The following is a 19936-nucleotide window of genomic DNA, read 5'->3' as shown; positions in this document are numbered from 1 at the left end:
TTTTAGATGCCCACTTGTGGTTAGACAATAGGATGTTACGTATGAGGAAGATGGAACAATGGCAAATGTGGTGCTTTTAATAGTATAACTGAAATGACTACGAAAGAACTAAAATAATTGGAGAACCTGGAAACAAGAAAGAGGCTGTTGAATTTTAGAACTAAAGAACTAATCTCACAGGTATGTTGGAATGTGCATTTTTTATACCCTTCAGTCGTTTAAAGATTTCTGTGCACACTGGGGAAGTGGTAGTGAAGACCAGATTCAGGTTACAAAGAATGAACATTTGACAGGTCTGCTAAGATACCAGGAAAATAAGTTTATGATGATGTATCGCTTCAGGAATCAAGAACAAAATGAATCAGGGATGTTCCAAGACACAGTAGATAATCTAATTATATTGAAATACAAATCTTAAAAATATTTAGTGTTTAGAAATAGATTGTGTAAGGTCATCTGCCCAGTCCCCAATTGAAAGTTAATTTCATTTTGATTATAACCTTTAATATTAACAGCGAAGCTCTTAAGGAAAATGAACCATTTAAAGCATTTTTGTTCTGTTTTCTCATCTCAGTGAACCTATTTAGCAACCTCTTCCCTTCCACAAGTAAGATGCTCTCCTTTCCTCATCATCCAATCATCCAACCTGCAGCAGGTTTTGGACTGAAACACTGCGATGCAGAGGGATGAGCATGTACGCCTAGAAGACCTGATGACTTGGGAAAACCTCAGCCTGAGTTTTCTTACCACAGGAGTGAACAGGTGAAGGCACATTGATTTTACAGAACTTTGCACTTTCTAAGCTGTGTCATGCAAGAGCAGAAACTGGAGCAGAGTGCTTTATTTATAGTGGGGTTTTATGTCATGAAGTGGTCAAAGACAGAGGGATGGAGGAGCAAGCAGAAATTACTGTATCTTTACAGCAGGAGATAGAGCGATGAAAAGAGAAGGGGAAAAGGGAGTTGAATGCTACTCCCTCCCGCTAGAGCCCTCGTTCTGCTGACCCTTGTACATGGAGCACATATCTGCCCTCTGGGGAGCGGTGGTGCCAGTCCAGTGTCTCCAGACCAACAGAGGCACAGGAGGCAAAGACAGCATCAGCAATTGTATCTGAGGATCTTACAGGGGACTCAGAGTAACAGCTTCAACAGGGAGAGGCAAGCAGATGGGCCTCATCTTGTTGCTCGGGTGTCTGTGGTCTAGTTTATAGTGAGACTCATGCACTGGTAGCCGTGTCCAGTAGGAAACTAAATGCGTCCAGCCCTGTTTTCTGGCCCTGAGGCTAACTGGCATGTAGTGAGCTGCATCCACTGCAAAACAGGGTGGCTACTGCCAAACTCCCGGTGGGGAACAGTGCCTCTGGTGGTTCCCAGCATCTGGGGTTTGCTTGGTGGGGAGCTCGCCCGCCTGGAGCAAGAGAGGACCAGTGTAGCAGTGTCGACGGTTCGGTGCCAATGCCTGGGAATCGGCCATGGCACGTTTCATTCCACAGACATAACATGTGCCTGCTCCTTGTGTCTGTCTAGCAAAAGCATGAATCCTGCTGAGGCAGTAAGCAGCTATACTGGACTGTCTGTTTAAGACTAAGTATTTACAAGTTGGGTTTTGTTGTTTTTTTTTCCCCCTCTCCAGATTATGGATGTGATTAGTTTTGCAGGTAGTTAACCTAGAAGTAAGAAAACCCAGATAAGGGAGGGGAGGGGTGTTAGTTATTCAGAAGAGTCTATCCTAGATCACAAGCAAGAACAGCAAGTGCTCAAAACTACCTCATTGTTTTCTACAAAGGACTATTTTAATATTTCTAATCGCACCAAGCCCCCAAAAGTCACCACCCCATTTATATGTGCTTTCACCTTACCACCTGTTCTTTTATAACAACAAGAAACCCCATCAAAGTACAGTTCAGATATGAGTTCTGTACGTAATCTAGTAGGCAGTGTTAGACTAAAGGTTTAAACAATGCCTGGTTTGCTTTTCAGCAGGGGATTTCTCTCAGTGCTACTAGGGAAGAAAATGGCTTTGAAATTGCTTAAATAAGCAGTTAGTCCCTCCTGCTTCTCTGCTTGTCCCGTGCTTCTCTCGATAGGCTTGTATTGCTTGTATCTCCTGCAAGGAATGTGCACAGTTAGTTGCTGAAAGACACTTAAATGGAAGCCCACATTTAGCATGTCACCAGTGCATAAGGGAATCAATCATGTTTTCATAACATATATTCTCTCTCCTTCTCGCCTCTTCAATCCCATCTAATGTTTAACAGCTGTAGGTCAGTAGTGGTGACTAAGGCCTGGTTAATGAGAAGGCTCCGTTCCTTAGTGGAGTGCTGTGGCTCTGAGGAGGTGTTTCTTTCTCACCACTGACTCTGCAGGATGAGCATAGTCTTGAATCAGGAGTCTTGGTGCAGTCTTGAAGTTTCATGAGAAACATCCAAGCTAATAATGCAGTAACGTACTGCTGTTAACTACTTTCCTGCATGCCCAGCACCTTATCCCCAAAGAATCTGTCAATTATTTAATGAAGAATTTTGATTATTCATTCTTGATCTGTCAGTCATTCACAAACACTTCTTGTAAGAGTGTTAGAGCTAATTAAATTTCTGGTTGTTTGGTTTTATTGCATATATAAATAACATAAGTTTGAGTTTGCTTACTGCTCACATGCAGTTCCCAGGCCTTCTAGTATTACTGTTTGTGCTTATGAGCACAGAATGTAATTTTCTATGAAAGTCTTTAACATTTGTAAATTTTCCAATGGTTTTGTGGCTTAAGCCAGTGATCTAATTTTCTTGAGTATTTGCCAGAATATTTGTGAACAACAATAAAAAAGAAACAAAAATATCACTAATGCAAATTTAAGTGGTTGGTTTTGTTAATTTAAACTAATGTTTTTGACAGTTCCTTGAACTGTTTTTATCCCAGAAACTTGCAACTTACTTGTAAAGGATGAAAGCCCCAATGGCGGCAAACACTGCCAACAAACCAAGGAAGATAAAGACACCTTCTGTTGTTCCTGATGATGATCCTAGAGTTCAGAAAGTAGTTGATTAAAAGTTAGCCTCATTTTTACAGTGAGGTAGATTTTCTACGGAAGACGTAGTTTTTAGTTAATTGTTGTACAGGTTGAAGTACGCTTAATACTTCTGATACGCCAAGCGTTGGAGGTCAATGACTTTGGCAGGAGGTGGTGCTTTGACATCCTAGTTGCTTTAATTCTTGGTTCCGTCAGAGTGTGAGTTGGGCTTTGCCAGTTTCCTCACATGAGCCATGCTCCTGAGACACACGGCTGCTTTTCCAGCAAGGGAGCGGAGGGTTTTGCTGGCACCTCAGGAGGTGAGGCTAATTTGCTCCTTGCCGATTGCTATGCTAGGGAAACATTTGCACTGAGTGTGAGAGGTGCAGTCTCTTTATGAGCTTTAATGTTAGAATCAGCTTCAGCTTTCTCTTAGGGGTGATGTCCAGGGGAAAAGGGGATAAAAAAGGAATTTCTTAAACATTGTTTGTTGCAGTCGTATATGCTAAGATGGCAGACGTGGCTGAGAGCTTGATGCACTTAGGCTTGTTTGCCTTATCCAAGAGCTGAGGGCTCCGCTTTTTTAACATGCTCATGCTGGGAAATTAACTTTATGCTCTGCTTCTCATTGAACTCTGCCTTCTGGTTTGCCATCAAGCATTTCACTCACATCTACTCCTAATTCCGTCGTATCTGATGGAAGAAGCTAAACCATTACAAGTATTTTTTTTTAAATTTGAGTTAAATATCTGAATTTCCAGTCCAGAGGCTGTACCTTTATTGAGTTTACTGACATTGAGACACATTCTTGGTCCTCATATTAACACCAGTCTTTATACAATAAAGTAACCTAGAGGTGCATGTCAGCTTGCCTTTCCAGTTATTAATTTATGATTGCTGGCAATGAAAAGTGAGATATCAAATCAGGGTTTACCATTTACTTGATACGTGTGCCTAATATATTTCTCAGTTTGTTGGTACAATTGTTTGTGCAGGCTTGACCTCATTCCTCGTTTACACAATATTTTTGCTGAATCTGTAGGGCTTTGCCTTATTTCATGAATAAGGTAGGTCCTTGGACTGGTTTGCAAAGCAACACTTACTGATGGGATGGGTCTAAATCATAGGACTGCAACCCATTCAACAGCAGTTTAAGCAAGTTAAGAGCAGATGTTTTGTGCAGTGCCTACATAATGCATGCACAGTCCTGCCAAATTTTGAACGCCAGATGTTTAGGCAAAAGTTATGGGATTTTCAGAAATTCATAATAGTTGCCTTCTCTTGAAATGAGTGGAAAATTGTGGCGCATGAGAAATGTTTGCAAACGTTAGATGGGCTCCTCCAGAAGGTGACTCAAAGCAGCAACCTCTCTTAGATCCTAATTCTGCTTTGATTATAGAGGAAACCCCAACGTACAACCTGTCTTTGCCCTCTGGAGGAAACCTAGGAAGACCAGTCTTGTTGGGCTAAAGTTAGCTGCTGTGAATACAGTTTTGAAAAATCCTGCTGCATGATTATTTTCATCTTTAGAAGCCAAAATCCACTTACAGGTCAGGCATTGTGCCTTAGCCGTCATGAACTGATTTCGGTGCAGCTAAATTTATACCTTGGTTAAATAAAATCAGCAAAAAATACTGTGGCAAATGACCGCAAAGGGTCAGTTGCTTGGCTGACAGTGATTAAAGCATTTAGAAGAGTCACTAGGACATTGTAGTGGGAGGTCAGGAGGGCAATGAGGTGGAAGCAGAGAGGACGTGTGTTCATTTAGACTTCTGACTGAGGCTGATTTAAATACCTGGTTCTGTCAAAGACTGCTTGGATAACCATGAGCAAGACACAGCGACACTCATCCAACCAAAGGTAAACCTCCTGTCCTGAAATAGTTACCCTGGGCAGACTTTGTAGTCAATAAACGTTACACAAATCTTTCCAGAACCGGATTCATCTGATCCTCATGTAGAAATAGAAACCTGGTCAAGGTCAGTGGGCTGCAAAGAGGGCCCAGGGCAGCCAGCTCAGCTACAGACTTTTTCTGTCTCAAGTGAGCTGAATTCCTCTCTGTTTCTCCTATTTCTCCACATGTGGAGTAGGCTGGCTGGCATGTCCCCACCTGCTTTTCTGCCCAACGGAGTTATTCTGTGGAAAAATACATTATGGCTTAAGGACTGTTCATATTCATGGTTTGTATAATTACTGTACTCATTGGATCATAAACATAAATCAAACCAAGTTCTAATATTTAAAATTCCTGTAGGGAAAGAATTATCTCTTTATCTTTGCATGGACTCTCACACAAGCTGGCGCAGTCTCAGCTGAGGCCTCTAGGCATAATAAAAACCCTATAGAAATTCCTGTGCTCTTCCCCCCCGCTGCAGGGAAATGACCACAGGGAGAAGCTATTCACGGACAACCCGCAACTGCTTTGTGTGGCCTCACCTCCGTTTACAGAAATCAGCGCGCTGGCAAGGGCTTGACTTGTGTCATCGGCCAAGGTGATGTTTATGCAGTATGTTCCAGGTTCCTCAAAAGCCCTCCTGATGGTGAGTAAGCATTCGTCAGTGACGATGATGGGGTCGCATACCACACTCTTGGACACCTGGCACGTGGGGTCAGAAACTACTGTGCAAACATCTGTGGGGAGACTGGGATGGGGAGAGAGAACTCATTGCATCTGTGGAGTCCTGTTAGCCCGATTCATAGACACATTGCACTGGTGCTCCAGTTTTATGCTGGTGCCTGTTTACTGGAATCAGTGGCACTATAATGATTTAAGTGTTTTATTAGTACATTTTCTATATATATTTTATACATACCTATATATTTTATATGTACATACATGTGGATTTAATCTAAAATGCATAGATACAATCTATAAAATTATCTGCTTGTTTTACATATCAATTAACATTTTATGGTGATCACAGAATTACCTGCCTCAAATCAGCTTATGAAGTCTGTTAGCTTTAATACACATCATTAAGAAAGGAATGCAGATTCTTATATGTAGTATCATGTGCCAAAAAAGTAAACACTAACTTAAGAGAGGTTGATTCTTTCCTGGTTGCATTACCAAGGCGATTCTTGTACTTCTCAGTCCTCTCGACTCTAATGCATTTCTAGGAGGTACGAGCATTAGTGCAATGTTTTCCTATCCAAGAAATTGCTTGGACACACCCATTTACTCTAAGTGTCAAAAAATCACGGCCAAGAAGAAAGCATTCCCTTCCAATTTCAGTAAACTGCTTCCCATTTCACAGTAAGTGCTGAAATCTTGTCTTGGCCAGGAAAATATTGAATTGTTTCTCCCCACTATCTAGTTCTCTTATTTTTACTGAGACTTGACAATTGTTCTGAATCCTAAGAGCCTGGCAGTAGCCTCTGTTGCCATAGTTTACAAATGAGACTTGCATTGTCTTTAGTTCCAGCAAGAAATAGAAACACTGTAGTTCCCAACTTCTGCTCCTGCAGCTGCATCTAAGTGCAGACAGTGTTCCAGCACCTAATTATTTTTAAAGAGGGAAGATTGACAGTTTCATTCATACACTTACCCCCCTTGGCAGGTAACAACAAAGTCAACCAGTGAGTTTTCAGCCTGACTTTCTGTCATCTGGATGTTCGTCATCTGAATAATATTTACCTCAAGGATTCCCTCTGGGAGAGGAAACAGATGTCAATGGTAGGACATATGACAAGCTCTGAAGTCTGTGTGTACAGTACCTCAAGTATTTGGCTGATGCTCAGTTCAGGTCTTGTTTTCCACAACCTCCTACCTCCCTTAGCACTCCTCTTGAAGGGTTTGAAAGCCAGAATTTTCCAGTGCTTTCCCTGTGAGGCTGCTCCTTTCTGCTCTGCTTTATTTTTCCATTTATGATTATTTACTTATTTGTTTTACTAAATCACTTCCCTGTCCCACTACCCTTGACTTCTGTCCATGCCAAGGTCAGCTCAACCTTATGTGACCGCCCCCAGTGCAGTGTGCTTCAGGCATGGCAGGTTCAGAAGCTGATGGTGTAGAAAGCAGAGATATGGTGCACATCCCCTCCAGCCCAAGTGCCTGGAAACACCGCATGTAGCGTGGGGGCGGCCATTGACAGGCATCCAGACCAAGGGCCATCCTCACGTGTCTGAAACCAAGGGGCCATAAGCTCTGTCTCTAGGTCCTGGCAGAGCACGTACAGCAACTGAAGTTGGCCAGTTAGCTGTCTGTACATCAATCTTTAAAAATGTCAGATAGGTCCAAGAGAAGCATCTTATTTTGGGTCTCACGTATTGGATAAAAGTGAGCCTAAAGAAACATTATCTCTGCCGTGCATTGTTGTGCATTATTAACCCCAGTCCTCTGTTCAGGCGTTGACCCACGTCCTTACCTACGACAGAGATACCAGTTCTATAGTATCCATTTCTGTAAATATGGCAGCCCCCATCAGGATTATCTTCCATTGACTCGACAGCAGTAGAAGAGTCTGAATTAGAAGGTGCTCCAGTTGTAACTGTTGAGAGAGAAAGAATGGATTCACAGCTTTAGAACAAGTTCTGCTTAGAGCTATTCTGAACACAGCCATGAGTTTCTACTGCATTCATTGCACAGGTCATTAGTGACTTTGGTTTGCAGCCGTGCAGCCGTGTGTGTATCTGTATGGGATCATGGCAATGAGCCTTAAAAACCCCACACATGCCCAGCTGCAGAACCCTGGAGTAGCCTGGGTAGCCTCATTCTAAAAGCCACCTTGCTAGTCACACATCTCTGTGAAACAAAAGTGAGACTGCGAGGTTTGATGTAATTAAACACTTCTTTAAAATTCCCAGATCAATTATAGAAGAAATCCAAAGGCCAATTAAAGGTTTAAAATGTTCTCTTTAAAAGCAGGTATTTTGCCATTGCTCTACATTACAGCTAGTGGAAAAATGAAGGGGGGAAGTGGTGAAAATTCTATTTTTCCTTTCATTTTTCATTCTTACTCAACATTTTAGTAAAAGCACATATTAAAATTCTGAAATTTGAAAAATACAGCCACATTTACAATTTAATAGTAGTAGTATTATAACCACCCAGGCTGAAACTACAGACCTTCTGCAGGCCTTTTGCAAACCTTAAAACCCTCTGAGATGATAAAACAATGCTGAACATAATTAAAGTTATTATGAAATACAATAGTGCATAAATTTAAAGCGGAAAAGACATTTTGGGTTAATGCCATGTGGAAATCCCATATTTTGGAGTATGAGTAATTTTTTTCTAGTTCAATCCAATCTCATTTAATTTGGAGTGGAATTTAATGCAAACCAGAAAGGAACTGGCTACAAGAGTGTTCTGAAATACCTTTTTCTTGCTTAAAACTTACATCATACCTCAGAAGATGACCCTGACTAGGCAAGGCTGAAACCACTTGACCTGGTGTGGTAGAGGGTGTAAAATCAAATTTATATATACTGTGTGTCCGCCTGAAGACCTCTGCATGCTGTCACTGTGGTGGTGGAACTGGATGTGTGATGTGTTAAATGTGTAAGTGACGCCTACCATAGAATCATAGATGAGTTTATGTTTATTGATTCTGTCTCTAAACCAATTTATAGAGGGTTTGCAGAGCCTTGCAGCTCTTTTGTTGGTGATGGTAAAACTTCTAAAGATATGAACTTAAAATAGCAGAGTTTAGAGTTTTAGCATAGCTCCCAATATCGCTGCTGTTTGGTAAACTCTTACCTGCTGAGGTGGGCAATGGTGCAGTGGGTGTTACTGGCTTGCAAGGTACAGGTATAATGGCTTGGACAGTTAAATTCAGAGTGAAGTTTCCTTGCAGAGTATAGGTGTGAGATGTAGTGGAACTGCTGGCTACAAATAAGCCACTTCCATCACCGAAGTTCCACTGGTAGGAGATGGCAGAATTATTAAGGTAGTAGCTGGGATCATGGACTTTCACATCAAATATGATCGGTGAGTCTTTAATAAAAATGGAGTCTGAGATGTTGCGGTCATGTTTTTGGAACATACTCACAAATATCGGAATTTTGTCTGGAGGGGAAAAAAAAAGAAGTAAATAAATAGAGCATACATACCTGTCTGCAAACAACAAACAGCTCCAAAATCCCTGAAGAGCGACAGTCAAAATGTGAGACATTAATATCTTTAACCTGGGTTTCTACTTTAATATGATTTGCTGGTCTGAGGAGTGAATGTCAGTAGGAAACAGTTACCCAGAAAAGTGTGGGAAGAAATGAGAAATCTCAGGCATCTGTGGGAGATTGCATTTCCCCTCGTAAATCATTTTTCATTACAAAATAGAGGTGTCACAACTGAGCTAGACACAAAGGTAAATCACGCTACTCAAGGCAATTTACCAGAGATTCCACATTCATATTAAAAACATTTCTCAAGCAAATGCCTTTTCGTGCCAGCTGATGCTTGTGCTGAATTCTTTTAACACCTAAACAACAAATACTCCCAGTATTTTATTGCAGTTTATTCCAGCACGCTCACCTGTTACGACATAAATGGCACTTGCTCTTGCAATTGGAATGTAGGCTGAGTGCTCTCTCCTATAAATGGACACCGACATCACGTGTTTGCCAAGAGTGATGTTTGCTGTGTTGACTGAAAATGTTGCCGAAGATCGTCCAGTTGTTTCGTAGTACTGACCTGAAACAGAACATAAACTTATGTTTTCCCCTTCAGCCTAGCTACAAGTTGATTTAAGAGAAGCAATATCTCTCTGAATCTTGGATTGCTTAAATCAAAATGAATAGCTTAGAATTGTCTTTCAGTTACCTGACAGGTGTTTTTGGACGACTGAATACTTTTACAACGTGTTTACTCCCATTATTTCTTTGGGGTTTTTTTTGAAGGTGTCAGAAAGATGTCCCAAATTTCACTAATCTGAGAAAAATTTGCCAAGGCGTCTACATCTTTCCAAAGCAATTACATTACATTGAGTCATTAGGATTGTGTAGTGGATGGTGTTACCTCTAAGGCATTTTAAGTGGTCTTGTATTCGTACACTGTCAGTGTAGCGAGAAGATATAATACCTCTTGCTTCATACCATTTGCTTATTTGTCTTTGTAACAGCTGATTGAGGTAGGTAAATAGCATCACCCCTACATAAAATTTGGGACATTATTATTGTAAGCCATGCTGATACTGATGGTAATACTGATTTAGCCAAGCCGGCTTAGGATACTAAGATTTAGTATGTAGACGTTGTCAGGAATAGCCCAACTGTTACATACTCAGGAGCTGGAAACACTGAAAATCAGCATCTGTGACCACATCAGTACCACACAGTGGCAGTTTTCATCTCCCCAGAGGCAAGAAGTGCTGCTCTGATAAACTGAACTGAGGACATACAGCGCTATGGTCTCTCCTAAATTTAAGAATCTGCAGTGGCAGTGAGCGGTCAGCAAATCATCTGACTGACCTGCTCGGACCCTCTGTTTTACTAGAAAGGGATCTTGAGTCCTACCGAAAGGAAATTAATTTTCTTCAGTGGTAGTACTGTGAATGCAGATTGAAAGATAATTTCTTGGTAATCCATGATTTCCAGACTGAGCAGCTGATGGCCTGTCTGGGAATGAGTTTAGGATCTCCACTCAAAATCGTGGAATGCTTTTTAAAGGACTTTTAATAAAATATACTCAACAAATGAGTACAGAGTGAATATAAGATTTGCAGCATCAGCCAAACCAAGCGATGTGTTGCGATACTAACCAAACGTGTGAAACACATAGACAAAGTTTCTTCTCCTCCAGCCAGGATAATGAGGGAAAGGTCTCCCGTCTGGAAATACGTTATGGCTGTGGTTGCTTGTGCAGTTTTCCCAGCCACAGTTGTCGATCCATTCAGTCCAGTTGTAGACATAGATTTGCTGATCCTGGGAAACCGGAGGATCTAAGTGTAGAAATAGGACATGTTCCTGGTTAACTGAGAAATGCGCAGAAAGTCAGGAAACAGGAGGCAGACACCCTAGGTAACAGCAGTTATTGCACTTAAACAACAGGTAAAGCATGGTGGTTTTAGACTGACATTTTGTTTTTCTGAGTGTGTTTTTTTGGTTTTTAATGTAAACACCAAATTGTTCTGGCTTGGCATTGTTTTATTTAGAAGCTTAAAAAAGTTTTACTGTCTCACGACAGAGTTTAAAATTGCTTGCCCAAAACTTGCTGTTGACTACACGGAATGCTACTGTTTCACCGGAGTTAGTGGGGCTACCTGAACATTTGGCAAGCAGAATCTAAAATTTTAAGTAGAAATAGCAGCCATGGAAGCAGTGTGAGGAAGTGACTTAGTTTGTTTTGTCAGAGAAGTTTTCTATGGCACCTTTAAATAACTTAGACATGAATTTCAGTTCCTTTCTGAATGAAAAAAAGACAGTTTCCTTCCCCAAATGGCACAACAGATATTAAGTAGAGAATGGATATCAACAGTTAACAAAACATTAGACAGTCAAAAAGTAGAACTCAGGCTGACAAAAAATTTGCTGATATGCCTTGAAATGAAAATTGCTTTGATCGGTAAAAAAATTTGTTGAACTTTTATGAATTCAGAGGAAGAAATGTACAACAGCCTGTTTCACTCTAGATCCAGCAGCTTCAGACATTGAAATTGTGATAGGTTTTTTGCTCTGTGTAACAGTAAATAAGATGGAAAAGGTGATATTATGATGAAAAGATTGCTTGATTTTTAAATTATTTATTTATTTGTTTGTTTTTCATTCTTAAAGCGTGGGAATGTGAGATTTAGTCTTTCTTGAGGGTTTTTCAAGATGCAGGTGATGGTTGGTGAGTTCCACAATTCCTAATTAAAAAAATAATCACAATTTTATAAATTGACAGCTTTATAAATTTAGAAGAAAACAAGTGTGCCTGTGCAACCTTGTGACTGAGCTGAAAAGCAGTAACAGTTTTGTTAGGAAGCCAAATTAATGTCACTGCTTTGGGAAAGCAACTTGATAGTGAGGGCATTATATGTATCTCATTATATATATATATATATTGGTCATTATATAGAGAGGGTGCAGAATGGTAAAAAATACCACAGTGGTGATCTCAGGAAAGAAACTGGTGTGGCACAGGTTAGACACGAGTGTAGTTGTCAGTTAAAAGCGCCATGGCTGTTGTGTGCCTCTGACGTTTCCAAAGGTTCATGACACGCTCACACCAGCAGCGTAGTCAGACGTGCATATAGTGCAGGGAGACTGCCGTTACCTACCCTGGGTGCAGTTTCTCTCGTATATTATGTTGCCATCATTATCTTCTTTCTGGCACTTGGGAAACTGGAGAGTCACAGCAAAGGTCACGTTGGATCCTACCAGTGCTGGGCTATCAGTGTCCAATTTGGCTGTCACCCTTCCGCCTGTAGAAAAGAAAATTGGTCCTCACACAGTAAAGGGAGCGTCAGAAGAGCAGCTACCCTCAACTGAGCACTATTCGCATTAGAAATGCTTTATTGATTCCTCTGTTTCCAAGGGGTTTTGTGCTTCTAAGTCACTTGCATTCTTCTCAAAACCCAAACTTAGAACAATCAGAAGGACTCATCATATCATATCTCTTACTGGCCTGTCATTCATTTCTAAGAATATTTTTTCTTACCCGTGGGGGTCAATATATTCCAAAGGAGAATATTTTTGTTTCTCCTCAGTGATAGAGCCTTTGGACCTCCATTCAGACCAGGTAATAATAAACTGGGTCTTCACCAAAGTTGTCAAACTGAAGCCCACAATCCCCTACTGAGGCAGCAGTTGAAGCTACCTGCCCTCTAGGGCATGTTCCAAACAATAGATTGTCCTAGACCCCTGGTCATCAATTCTTCTTAATAAGTGTTAATGTCTGAGGCTATGAGTCATGGGAAAGCATTTACTGTAACAACCCACTGTTCTGCTTCCTCAGGCAATGTACTCGGACAACGGGATCAAAGGCAATCATCTCCAATTTGCTATTCCTTGCAGCCGCAGTGGGTATTGCACCTACGAAAAAGCACTATAGCACCCGCAGTCTTCAATGAGGTGGACTTTCTGGCCTTTTTTCTCAGTGTCTTTGTTTTCTCAGTGTCTTTGAAATGCATATATGTGATCACCTTTCCAGCAGTCTTTCCATCTGGGATCTCCTTCTTCCCAGAAAGGGTAAAGCTTTTCGTTCCATTTATTTTGATCACTAGACCAGCCTTGGAGCGTCTTGTAGGATGTAACAAGAGAAGTGCTTCCATGGCTCAGCACATCTTGAAACCCTAGAGAGAAAAATGAACGTGCAATGTAATAGATACATATAAAAACATTGCTGTTGTGCTGAACTTCTTGTTACAACTATATTCTTGTACTGATTAGAAAACTCTTCACTAGTAGAAAGTTATGGAATTTTATCACTGCAGCTATAAATGCATGAACTATAACCAACATAAAGAGAATTCCACCACTGACAGACTGACATTTTTCTACTTGCACTATTGCACGCTTTCCAGACAAAGAATAAAAAAGTTTACAACATTTTGACTATATCAGAGCAACAGTTTGTATGAATGGACATAACCCTGCAACAATCAGGCTAGTTGTACAGAGGTTGCTTGATTGCTGACTGCTTTGTGCTGGCCTGGTAATAAATCTCTGAGTAAAAGGCTAACAGGATAAATTCACTCTGTGTCTGAGTTGTGCTCTAGTGGAAGTTATGCCAGGAATTAATTTTGATCCAGTGAAGCTTCTTTTGTGAGTTGGCTGGTGGTTTGGGTGGGAGGGGTGGAACCAATTGTAACAGAAGCTGGTATTTCCAGAAAAGGAAATTTAGAGCTGAATCGTAAATTCAGTGTGTTTATAATATAAAAACAAAAACATATTAGCTTCGTGTCTATTACTTTAAAATGGCTCAGATATTAAATAACTTTTATGACCTCTTTATTCTCATATTATGACAAATGATGGGCTCAAACTTTTCCCAGGCCTTCTAGGATCCCTCTTTCTGTCACAAAGTACACATGATGAAAAGCAAAGTAAACATCCAAGTAACCTGTAGGAACTTGTCAACCACTGTAGGATGCCATAAAAATGTGTTTGCAAGTAGGCTCACAGGCAGAGTTCCATTAAAGCCTGGGGGCTTTAAACAACTCTGTCATGTTCATCAGGTAACTGCTGGGAGTGCCATTCTGTCACAACATCAAGGGAGTTAGGACTTCTGCTTTTCCTGGCTTCGTTTGGAAGGTAGCTGGTGCTGAATGCTCCTGAGATTTATACCCAAGTGCAGCAAAGAGCTGGGTGACTTCAAGGAAAACACAGAGAGCTGTAGGAAGGGCAAGGATGGCCCTGTGCGCTGTAACATAACCGGCTGCGTTGGAATTTCTCTGGGTTTTGGAGAAGGCACAGAGCAGGTGTAACCAGTCTAAGCACAGTCTTTGTGGGCATGCGACTCCTAATTTTACTGCAAGGGAGAACCAGAGAAACAGCACTGAAGAACAGGCAGGAGCTGCTTTCTCTAGACGTTTTATTGTCCAGTGAGATTTCTGCTGGGCAGGCAGGACATCCCTTGGCCAGCCCCATCTCAGTGGTCACTCTGAACTGGTGCTGGTAGCGCTCTCCCCAGTCTTGTGGACTGAAAAGTTCGGGGGAAAAGAACAGATTTTGCCCTCAAGAGACATATTCTCCCACAGTCTTTTGCCCTACAGGAACTCCACACAGTCTCGCTTAAATCACTTGAATCAAGACTTTCCTGCAGATTTAAGATATTTTGATGCGAGCAAAGCATAACATCATGACTGGTATTTACTTAATGGCCTGTACCACGTGCTGAATTGTTTTTCTTCTTGGTCAGAAGAGTTGGGTAATGTTGTCCTTCAGAAACTTTTCTCAGGGAAAAAAACAGATTAGCAGCTGTAAGAGTATTTCACAAAGGCTGATCAAGTTCAATTACATTTTAGGTCATTAAACTAATGTGTCATCTTATTTGAAAGTAAGTAGCTAGGAATTTTTCCTAATTTCTTTTTCCCATTCTTATTGATTTTATCTAAAAATTATTTAATGAATAAAAATGTTTTGATTTTGTCAGATCAAAACATTTCAATCATTGTTTTTTCCCCAAATGCTCAATTCATCAAAAAGAGCTGGAACACTTTTAATTTTATAAATGCTTTTAATTTTGAATTTTCAATAACCATCCTTGAATTCAGAAGTAATTTTCTTGTCCAGCTTTGGTAATAACTGTTGTGGTCACTGCTTCTAAACCACAAGCTGCTTGGGCGTTTCTGTGCTTCCCTGATGTGCTTTGTTTATTTCAATCGAATATAAAACATTTCACAAGCTTCAGGACAAGACAAAAACATTTTTTCAGATGAGCAAAGACTTCAGCACTAGTTTCTCTAACACATGGAATGGAAGATTTTCAGTTGCTGAATGTAAAGGAAAAAAAATCTTTAATGTATTTCTTCTTTAACAATGAAAACCACTCAAGAACAGATGTTGGTCATAACCAAAATTAGAGCAATTCAGTTTGAACTAGACAGAGCAATATTACACTCCAAGGAACTGATTACTGTAATCATTTTGGTGAGGTGGTCATAGGAGAAAAGATCTTATACTCTGATTGACTTTCTTCTTTCTCATTCTGGTGAAAAATGTAGCAAAGGCATTTGCTACGTTTGTTCAGCATTTCCTGTGATAGTGTGTTAGCCGGGAAAGAGAGAACGAAAGGCAATATTAGAACAACAGCAATAAAAAGATGACCAGCTAAAGAGGCTGGAAGGGTAGTAGAAGTAAAATGGCTGAAGACAAAAAATAATGTGAACTTGCTGAAGTCACATATAGAAATATAATAAAGCAGGACAAAAAAGAATTTGAGGAACAACTTGCAAAATCATAAAAACTGCTGATTAATCTTTTTTTTTCAAATACAAAAGTAGTGGAAAGCTGCCAGAAAGTCTGTAAGGCCAAAAGGTAATGTAGATACAAAAAGAAGCATTTAGGGTAGATAAAGGGATAGCACAAAAGCCAAATACATTAGTTTACGTTTTCATTCACAAAGGAGGAGCATAAGAGGTTTCTGTGCTAGAATTTTTCTTTGCAATGGTGGAGAATCTCTCTCAAAATGAAGTGTTGGCATAAAAAAATAGAACAAATGAGCAAAATGAAGAAGTTGTCTAGATAGGTTGGCTCAGAAAATGTGGAAGTTATTCAAGAGTGAAATAAACAAGCTATTAACCATAGCATGTAACATCTTGCTTGAAACTGCTTCAGTGGCTGAGAAACAAAAGTTGGCAAATGTGATGACAGTTTTTAAAAAACACTTCCAGGCAAGATTTAGAGGATTACAAAAAGTTTGAGCCTCAAATTGGAGAAGCTGGTAGAAACAGCAGTGGAGAACAGAATTAGCAGATACAGTGGATTAATATGATACGCCGTAAAAGGAGTGCATTCCTCACAAATATATTCAAGTTTCGCTGAGGGAGCCAGAGAGCATGGGAACAAGGCTGACCTGCCTGTTGTAGTCTGCTCGAGTTCCAGACAGCATTTGATGAGGTCCCTTGCTAGAGGCACATAAAGGAACTAAGTTACCATGGGATAAGAATGAAGGATTTCACGTGGATAAATAGTTCGTTAGGATATATGAACCAGAAGTTATGGATAAGTGGCCAGTTTTCTCAACTGTTGCAACGGTCTAAAATGTTCATAATCTAGAAGACGGGTAAAGTTCTTTAATCTGATTGAAGACAGTGTTTTAAAGTAGTAGAGGGGAGGACTGTACGAGTCTCAATGACTCAATAAAATTATATGAAATTCAGCATAGTTAAATGTAACTTTACTTACAGAACAAGAGGCTCTAAACTAGCTATAGCCACTCAGAAATGAGATCTTGTAGCTTTACAGTTTTGAATGCAGTACTCATTGGTAGTTGAAAAACCAGGAAAAGGCTGGATAGAGAACGAAAATGAAAATGTCATTACAGTATTGTATAATTCCATATGTGTTCATGTCTTGAATGCTGTATGCTGCTCATTTCTCTGCAGCTCAATCAGGGTATAAGGGAACAGAAAAAATACAGAGAAAGGTGGCAAGGATGCTACAAAGGGATAAAATTGTTTCCATAGGAGGAACAGCTAAATAGACTGTGTCTTGAGCCTGGAGAAGAGGTGACAGAGGAGAGTGTAAAAACAGAATCATGAACAGCATGGAGGAAGAGGCAATTTGTCGCTATTTCTGAAAGTACAAAAGTTGAGGAGAATCAAATTAAACCAGCAGGTTACGGGTTCTAAGCGCATAAAAGATATTTCTTCATGTAAGGCACAGTTCAGGTGTGAAATTTCTTGCTGGCAGGGTGTTATGTGTACCAAAAATGTAACACGAGCTGCAATCAAAACCCAAGTGCATGAATGGATGGAAGAAAAGTCCAGTAAAACCTGTTAAATACGGTGACTCTGCATTGGACAGAGGCAGTTCTGGTGCTATAGATCATCAGAGGCTGAGAAAGTGTCCTGAGTAAATACTAGCATACACTTGCATCCATTACTGTTTCCCATTGGAGACAGGTACAAGGCTAGATAGATGCTCAGCCGGACCTCAGCTTTTAAAGTCTTCAGTTTCCTTACTGTGGAGTCTGGAATTTCAGCCTAAAATCCCACTTCTGGGTTCCCAGCCCAGAGCTCAGAGAGTCAACCTAAGACTTGAGTCAAGCTGGGAGCCCAGAAAGAAGCAGAGGATCAGCCCAGTGCCTGCCCTCCATGGCTTGAGGATCCGATTCCTTGACTGGGCTCCCTGAGGTTGGGGATCCACAGGTCTGGGTGTCCCGACAGGGAGCACTGCTGCTGCCCTGGCCTCTCCCAGACACAGCTGAGCTGAGCAAACTGAGAGAAGTCCATTCTGCATCTGCCTTTTTAGCCACGCTTCAGCTGGGGAAATACTGTTGGAAATTCGTTGAAATGAGCCAAGGCTTAGCTCCGGTCAGCTCTGGGTATCTGTGGAGCGCAAGAAATAGATAACCGGACAGCTCTCGGCATATTTCTCCAGCTCAGGTGACATTTCTACCCAGAGCCAGGCAACCCTGAGGTAGGGCTAGCTGTTGCCTACAGATTCCCAAGCACAGCTCCAGCACCCGCTGCACGTTCAAGGAGCAGCCGGTTTTACCCCACTGGCTCAGAATGTCGAACCCATGGAGGCAGGGAGAGAGGATGGGGGGGAAGGAAGCACTCACGTGTGGCGGCAGCACACAGCACCAATTCGGCCAGGAGCAGGAATCCGAGGTGGAGGTGAACGCCGCTCATGGTGCCAGAGACCCTGCGCTGGCTCGGCTCGCACAGAGGAGCGGAGAGTTACCAGTGCCTGCACACGGTAACTCTGCCAGTCCCCACTGAGAAGTGAGAATGAAGTTTCTCTGCTGCTCTGCTCTCCAATTAAATGAAGGGCCCCGGGATTCATCATGTGATGGAATTAAGCAGAGATGCATGATTTTGTCTTCAGCTTCTTTCAGCTCATGTGCTTATGACTCACTGCCTTTGCTTTCAGCATTCCCTGGGATTTCTGAGAGACCTGTTTGGTGCCACACCATTTACCTCACAGGCATTTTTATGCTAGTTTTGCACTATGATCAATTTTTATACTTAATTTGATTTTAAATTAGGAATGTTTATTTCTAGCAATCCAAATTAACTCTTGCCCCAGCCTGATTTGTAAGTGTTACTGCAACAGCTCACTGCATTTGATGGACCCGTGGCTACTTAACCGTGGGTCTCTCCCCACATGCTGGGTAACAACAAATGTAGACTGGCCAATTCCAACATATTCCTGGACTTGCCTCCTGATCAGAGTTGATTGTTAAGGAAAATGTTATTGAAACATTTAGCAGGCACATGCGTGTAACATCTGACCATGGTTGCACAATACGATGTGCCCATGGTTAGACGTGTGGTCACAGACCATATGTAACAATGGCCAGTCAATATCTAGCTCACAAGTTGCCATGACCTACACAGAGACAAGTACTTCATTAGATATACCTTGTGGTGTGTAGAGATAAAGGAAATACAGACTTTGTTGCCCAACCTAATGAGATATAATCAGTGGCTCAAGAGCAGTAGGGTAATACAGGCAGATTGGCAAACACTGCACTTAGTGGTTCAAATTCAGGTTCAACATGCTTCACCAGCCCAGGCATTCTTCTGCAGGCAGTGTAGCAACCAAATTTCGTTGCAGCCCTGGCAGCCTTGTGAAGTTTCATGCTTTTTTTTTTTTTTTTTCCCCAGCAAAGAACAAGCTTTTGTGAGACAACATGGCATAGAAGCAAGTATGGTCCTCAAGACAGGAGTTCAGTAGTGGTTTCAGTGATCCTAAAATATAGCACTGGCAAGTGAGACACTGGCTAGCCAGAAACCAGCAAGTTGGGCAACACTAAACCATTTTTATTTTGGGCAGGGCAGATGGAAGTCTGTAAGTCCAAGGCACTGTCAATAGAATGAAGAGATTGCCCAATGGAAGGAGATTTTAGAACTGCGACTACTCATTATTTTTATTTTTTGATTTGTTCTTAGTTTCTTCCATTTTTTCTAGCATTTTCTATTTTCTGTGTAAGTTATTGTCACTACCTGGGGCACCCCAGCCAGCGTTTCTCTCAGTAATGCAGTCTCTGATGTCCAGTCCTGCACATCTTGCATATGTAGGCTCCATGGTTCAGCACCCTCCTGGCTGGAGCCAACCCTCCCTCCTACTGCCAGCCAAGGAAAAGGGTGAAGGCAATAGCCTTGAGGATACCAGGCTTGTTTAAACTAAGCCCTCATTATCTGGCAGAAAGGAGAGGTAGCATAAATCAAAGTCAAAGCTGTGACTGAGTATGCAAAAAAAATCATATGACTGCAGCGTCCTCATGTGATTGTAGCTTTTTTGTTGTTATTAAGTCAACTACATTCCCAGTCGAAATGTCAGGTTTCAAAGCCATTCACAATTATTTTTTAAGCCATATGGGACATTAACTCTAATT

The 19936-nt window shown here is 41.2% G+C and overlaps 1 protein-coding gene across 1 annotated transcript; it reads right to left on the bottom strand.

Moving 5' to 3' along the window:
* Nucleotides 1-1952: 1952 nt before the first annotated feature.
* GPNMB (glycoprotein nmb) lies at nucleotides 1953-18227 on the bottom strand. Its single transcript, XM_009958000.2, has 11 exons — nucleotides 18158-18227; nucleotides 13071-13220; nucleotides 12207-12350; nucleotides 10707-10886; nucleotides 9482-9640; nucleotides 8708-9016; nucleotides 7374-7496; nucleotides 6555-6657; nucleotides 5443-5648; nucleotides 2931-3018; nucleotides 1953-2106 (listed from the first exon to the last, which is right to left on the bottom strand). The coding sequence occupies exons 1-11, from the start codon at nucleotides 18225-18227 to the stop codon at nucleotides 1953-1955; spliced, it is 1686 nt and encodes a 561-aa protein (XP_009956302.1).
* Nucleotides 18228-19936: the final 1709 nt, after the last annotated feature.

Source organism: Leptosomus discolor, chromosome 7, assembly GCF_034619465.1.
Source record: "Leptosomus discolor isolate bLepDis1 chromosome 7, bLepDis1.hap2, whole genome shotgun sequence".
NCBI lineage: Eukaryota > Metazoa > Chordata > Aves > Leptosomiformes > Leptosomidae > Leptosomus > Leptosomus discolor.
This window is presented reverse-complemented; position numbering and strand designations above follow the sequence as displayed.

Bases quoted from the DNA above. Each gene is read 5' to 3' on its own strand.
- GPNMB (XM_009958000.2), bottom strand. From the start codon at position 18,227: ATGAGCGGCGTTCACCTCCACCTCGGATTCCTGCTCCTGGCCGAATTG. The intron at 7,497-8,707 runs GTAAGAGTTTAC...CTCTCTCAACAG, and splicing joins ACCATTGCCCACCTCAGCAG to TTACAACTGGAGCACCTTCT. The intron at 5,649-6,554 runs GTAAGTGTATGA...TCCCCATCCCAG, and splicing joins GTTGTTACCTGCCAAGGGGG to TCTCCCCACAGATGTTTGCA.